At 42.3% G+C, this 6000-nt stretch overlaps 1 protein-coding gene across 1 annotated transcript in view; it reads left to right on the forward strand.

Moving 5' to 3' along the window:
- The window catches only part of hnf4b (hepatic nuclear factor 4, beta), a 47408-nt gene extending 41641 nt beyond the window's left edge, over positions 1 to 5767 (forward strand). The window contains 1 exon segment of the mRNA XM_056278783.1: positions 5589 to 5767. Within this exon segment, the coding sequence (XP_056134758.1) occupies positions 5589 to 5767 (179 nt within the window).
- Positions 5768 to 6000: the final 233 nt, after the last annotated feature.

A 6000-nucleotide genomic window follows, 5' to 3' on the forward strand; every position in this document is an offset into this window, starting at 1 on the left:
CCTGCAGAGGGTTGCGTTCTCCGTGGCCTGAATTTCAATCAGGGATCCTGTACAGAGAGACGGATGCAGATTCAGAAGCACTCAAGGTCCAACTGGCAGTTCAGCCTTGGGTGGATTGATCCGACTAAAGCCAGTATATTGGTTATTACATTCGCTTTTAATCAATATTAGGAAATCGTCATCCTGCAGTGGATATGCCACAAATCAATCAATTTTATTTTAAGTGCAGAAACACCATGCAGAATGGTCCCAATACACTTTACAATTAAAAATAATGCATAGGACAAACCATACAGCAATCAAATAAAATAATAAAAATGAAGACAACCACGTTAAAAAGATCAGCGTTAAAGGAATGTTAAAAAGGTATTGGACCTGACCAAGTTCAAGGGTAGGCTGTAATGTAGTGAATAAAGGTAGGTTTTCAGTCTTAATTTGAACATTTCAACTGAACGCGCTGCTTTCACATGTAATGGGAGGCCATTCCAGCGATAATGGGCATGGTAGGCAAATGCTCTGAAGGCAAGTGATTTTTTTGTTAACTGAAGGAATTACCAGGACACCAGCATCAAGTGAGTGTAGAGGGCATGCTGGTGTATATGGTGTAACTAGCTCAGATAGGTAAGGTGGTGCAAGTCCATGTAAGGTTTTATAAGGTAAATCAGTTCTAGCTTGCACTGGTAACTAGTGAAGAGATGCCAGAATGGGTTTTATATGGTCAATTTTTCTTTCTGGCTGTTCGTTTGTTTTGTTTTTTTGTCCAGATTCTAGCTGCAGTATTCTGAACAAGCTGAAGACTTCTAGTAGTATGACTAGGAAGGCAAGAGAAAAGGACATTACAATAACTAAAATGAAAAAAATGCTGTCTTGGTAATAGTCTTGATATCAGACTGGAATGTCAGACAAGAATAAAAAATCACTCCAAGATTTTTGATGGTCAAGCATTCAGAAATAATACAGCCATCAATGTTAACACTCAAATTCTCATACAAATACCCATATCTGGCTGGTCTAACAACTAATAACTCTTTTTTTATCAGCATTTAACAGCAAAACGTTAATTTTCATCCGTATATATATATATATATATATATATATATATATATATATATATATATATATATATATATATATATACATTTCTGATTTTTCCCTTTTTATCTTAATTTAGTTGCCAATCGACCCCTATTTTAGTTCAAACACCCACCCTCGTACTGCATGTGTTCGCCAACTGCATCTCTCCGGCCAGCAGTCTCGAAGGAGACATTTTGCCGTTTTCGTGACAAGGCGACTCCAGACTGAACCACTGCTTTTACCCACACACATACAGAGACGCATTATGTGACAAACACAAGCCGACTCCGCCCCCCTCCTGAAGACAGCGTTGCCAATTATTGCTGCTTCGTCGAGTCCGGCCATAGTCGGATCTGACGAGACTGGGGCGCGAACCCCGGTCCCCAGTGGGCAACTGCATCAACACAAAGCCGATGCTTAGACCGCTACATCACCGCGGATCCAATTCATCCGTGTTTTTATGTATGATAGACATGCCACTAAATTTAGGAGTTGGGGAGGGTCATTTGGCTTTACAGGTGCATATAACTGTGTATTGTCAGCATAGCAATGAAAATTAATACCATATTCGCAAATGATGTCACCAAGGCAAAGCATGCACATAGAAAAAAGCATAGGGCCAAGGACCGATCCCTGGGGTACACCAAACTTCAGATATTGTATTGTTATAACTTACACGTTGAGTTCTATTCGATAAATATGAATGAAACCATGAAAGCACCATCCCCTGGATACCAGTATGCTTCTTCAAGCAGCTTAGAAGTATGCTATGGTCCATGTTGTCGAAAGCTGCAGAAGTAGTAGCGGTGATGTTAAGTCAGAATCAGTCCTAATTAGTAGATTATTGACCACTCCGGTCAAGGCAGTTTCAGTAGAATGGTGGGACCTAAAACCAGATGGAAATTTATCAAAAAGATTGTTGTTGGATAAGCAGGGATTAAGTTGATCAGCAACAGCCCTCTCAAGTAATTTCAACATAAAAGGAAGATTGGAAATTGGTCTTTAATGGTTCAGAATTTGCGGATCAATATTCGTTTTTTTAAGCAGCAATTTAATAATGGCAGTTTTAAAAGCTGAGGGCACAGAGCCCATGGAAAGTGACATTGATAATATCACAATTAGGACTATTTAAAATAGGAAGCAGTTCCTTGAAAAGATTAGACAGTATAGGGTCTAATAATATGCAGGTTGTAGGTTTGGAAGCAGTTACCAGGCTTGCAAAGGCCTCAAGGGAAATTATTTCCAACCATGAAAGGGTGCAGTTGGTCACAGTGCCTGCATCCATCAAAGAATTGGAGAGTTCATAGCCATCATTCTGAGAGGAGTATGGACCATTGATTTATCTCTAATTGAGTCAATCTTATCTGTGAAGAATTTCAGAAAATCATCAGCATTGAAAGAAAACATATTAGCAGGGATATTCGGTGTGAATTTAGCAGCAGTACCAAACAGAAACCATGGATTGCTTTTAGTAATGTTAATCAAGTGAGAAAAATCAGTGTCCTTGCAGCTGAAAGTGCACGTTTAGACCTCTTAAAATTCTCAACCCAGGCAAGGTGAAAAATCTCTTGTCTTATACCACCTGCGCTAAAGCTTTCTACAGATCTTATTGAGTGTACATGTGTCATGTGAAAACCATGGCAGTGATTTCATCTGAGTGCGTTTTCTGGTTGTAAGAGGAGTGACAGACCCAAGCATTCTGAACAAGGCACTACTCAGATTATCTGCGAGATTATTAAGGGAATCAGAATTTGCACTGCAGGAGTCAAGTATATCAGGGGAACACTCAGCCAGTATAGATCTAGCAGTGATGTTAATACAGCAGTAAGTATGTTTATCGGGCTCTGAACACTTACTTGGAATACAGAGCGAAAGATTGAAAAAAAACCCACAATGATCATAAACTGGAACCTGTAAATAGATGAAACATCAACATCAATACTCAGTAATCATCAGTTGGGGGATAGCGGTATGAACTCGCATTTGCGGTGGCCTCACCCAGTGCCGACTATGCAGTGTCTTTGTCCACGTCTACGTCTGAGTTTGTGTCATCATGTGAAGAATTATGTCTGTGATCGTCAATTTCATTTGATGGCAGGGAGAGCTGGTGTTGGATCAGCTGGGAGAGCTTGGTCTGCTGCCTGCTGTGGGCTGAGAGACCACGGTGCTGCCTGAAGCTGCGCCTGAAGAAGAAACACTGAGGGCGGTCTGACAGGACGCGGAAGCGGGGCAGGCTAAGCCAACTGCTAGCCCATCCAGACCGGCAGTTCCGATAACACCGAAGGCGGTCTAGCGGCAGCCTCGCCTAGCATCTACTGTGCAGTGTTTTTGTCTGTTTCTGCATGTGTGTCATCGTGTGGAGTGCGGGGGAGATGTGTCAAAGGTGTCTGGCTGGGAGAGCTGGTGTTGGATCGGCTGGGGGAGCCTTGTCTCCTGCATCCTGTAGGCCTAGGGACTATGGCCCTTGCCTGGAGCTGCACCCTAGGGGAAAACACCGCGGGCGGTCTGAAAGGATGCAGAAGCGGGGCGGGTTAGGCCGACTGCTGGCCCGTGTAGACCGGCAGTTCCAACAGTCGTCCTGGCTGGCGTTGATGCTCTAGACAGTGAAATTTTTGGATTGTGTTTTAAATTCACTGAATGGACTTTGTTGTTGACTCTTTTTTTTGTTGTTGTTGTTGTTCTCTCTGTTTTTGTATGTTTCTGGTGGTGTCATTTTGTTTTCGATATGTTTTTATGTCTTTTGTGTTACACTGCTGTGGGCTGGGAGAAACGAAATTTTGTCTCTTTTGTGTATGCAAGTACATGAATGAGATGACAATAAATTGTTCCTGACTCCTACCCTTTGAAAAAATCAGGTCCAGTGTATTTCCACTCATCTTCTCAATGATGAAAAAGTGGTGATTGCGTAGGCCTGCCTTCTCTCTTCATATGAAGCAGACTACAAGAAAGCTAAATTTAAGTCGGAGAATATATCAAGCCCATTTCACACTTGCTGACATTTTCAGGAAATATAAAAAGTTTATGAAAACAATTTCCACGTACTTTCAAGCAATTCGTCTTTAGAGTTACAGGCAGCAAGTGGGAAACACGAGCAAATGCTTTAAACATAACGAGGGCTGCACTATGGTTTCGTGCCCGAAAAGAAAGACATTTCTCTCAGTCAACTATGAGCTGGAGTTTTGTGATTCTGACAAGAACCAAGTGGTCCAAATGTACACTTAAAGGCGACATTTAAACACAATCTGATCTTGAACATCTGTAGGCAAACTTTTATGGATCGTTTTACTGGTGGCCCCGGTCTCCATTTTGTTCATATAAAGTTTCATGAGGTCACTTCAGACATAAGGCTAAAGCAAGGGGGGGGGTCGTGTTTCAGTGACCTCTCACATCACCATACATGACTTCAACTGGCAATTTTGGAAAAGGAAGAGATGAAGGCTTCCAAGTAAGACCTAGTCATGATTTAGCACGACAAGCTACAATTTTTCATTTCTATTTGAAGAAAAAAAAAACTGCCCCCAGATGACCACTGTAATGTTGTCATTTTGCTCTTTTATACTAAATGCATTGCCTCAAGGTGTTTTAAGCTGTGATTAATGTTTCTGCCATGAAGCCTAAAACGTCTTTACGGAGGCATTTCAAATAAAGAGATCGGACTACTGATATTGACAGGTCTGGCCTTATTTTACATGCTTCCTGCGACGTCTAAGATCATCACTTAAAAACACATTGATGGTAAAAGTGATGATCTCTGGAAAATAGTGCTCCCTGCATGAATGGTTCAAATGTTATTTCCTATGGCATGTGTCTCAGGCGTGTGTCTCAGTTAGTCCACAGAGTCTGTCAAATGAAAGATTGGGGTCAGTGGCTGAGACAACACATTAATCTTGTCCGTCTCATAGAATGTGTATTTTGTTATATTCTGTATTTCTCCGTCATGGTTGTGCAGCTGTGGTTCTTGCATTATGACTCACTCTTGTACATTTCTTGCACTCTTGTACATTTACAGTTTCACAAATTGCAAATGAAGATGGCATATTTAAGTTCACGGGCAATATTTTCCTTGCAAACAATAAAAACTAGATATTTTTCTCCAAAATTCCTAGGAAAAGCTCATGAATCAATAAAGTTTTAACACCCCATGTTGATACTACATGCCTCCAGTGAAAGGGCAGTTGTTAACCTAGAGGTCATAGTAAAATGGGCAGATGTCACTAACAGCCATCCTATAGATAGGCGGTGAATGAGATTCACTTCATGATCCTTCTGCAGCCCTGGTCAGACTGCTTTTAAAGCATAGTAATTTTTTTACAACCCAGGTCTTAATATCATAGTTTCTGTTTCCGTCATACATTTCAGTCATGACTTCATTTTACTCACCAGCTTCATTTTGTATATTTTGAACATTTTGGTCCCCCATCCCAGTGTGAGCCCTGCATCTCTCCTCCAGACCGTTACGATCGTCAACCTGAGGGGTGTGGAGAATTCTTGACCCAGTCCTCCCTCATCGTCAGGCACCAGCCCCTTCCTTCCCTCAGACAAGGCCAGAGTTGCCTACCTAATCACACACCTAACGGCTCAGGTGCTCACAGGGGCTACCTCACTATGGAACCGAAAGACGCCGGCCTGTGACAGCGCGGAAACCTTCATGCAGGAGCTCTCCAAGGTGTTCGACACGTCGAGGATCGGGTAAGAATATGAGGCAGGGACATGCCTATCATCCCACCGGCAGAGTGACCACATGGTGGCAGAATACATCATCTGATTCCATACTCTGCCAAGTGCAACCGGATGGGAGGAGACTCCTTTGCCGTCCACTTCATCCAGGGCTTGTCAGAGTCCATGAAGGACAAGCTCACTGCCAGAGACCTCGCAGACGACCTGGATACCCTCATTGACATGTCCATAAAGGTTAACAATCGCATC

This window comes from Lampris incognitus, chromosome 4, assembly GCF_029633865.1.
Source record: "Lampris incognitus isolate fLamInc1 chromosome 4, fLamInc1.hap2, whole genome shotgun sequence".
Classification (NCBI taxonomy): Eukaryota; Metazoa; Chordata; class Actinopteri; order Lampriformes; family Lampridae; genus Lampris; species Lampris incognitus.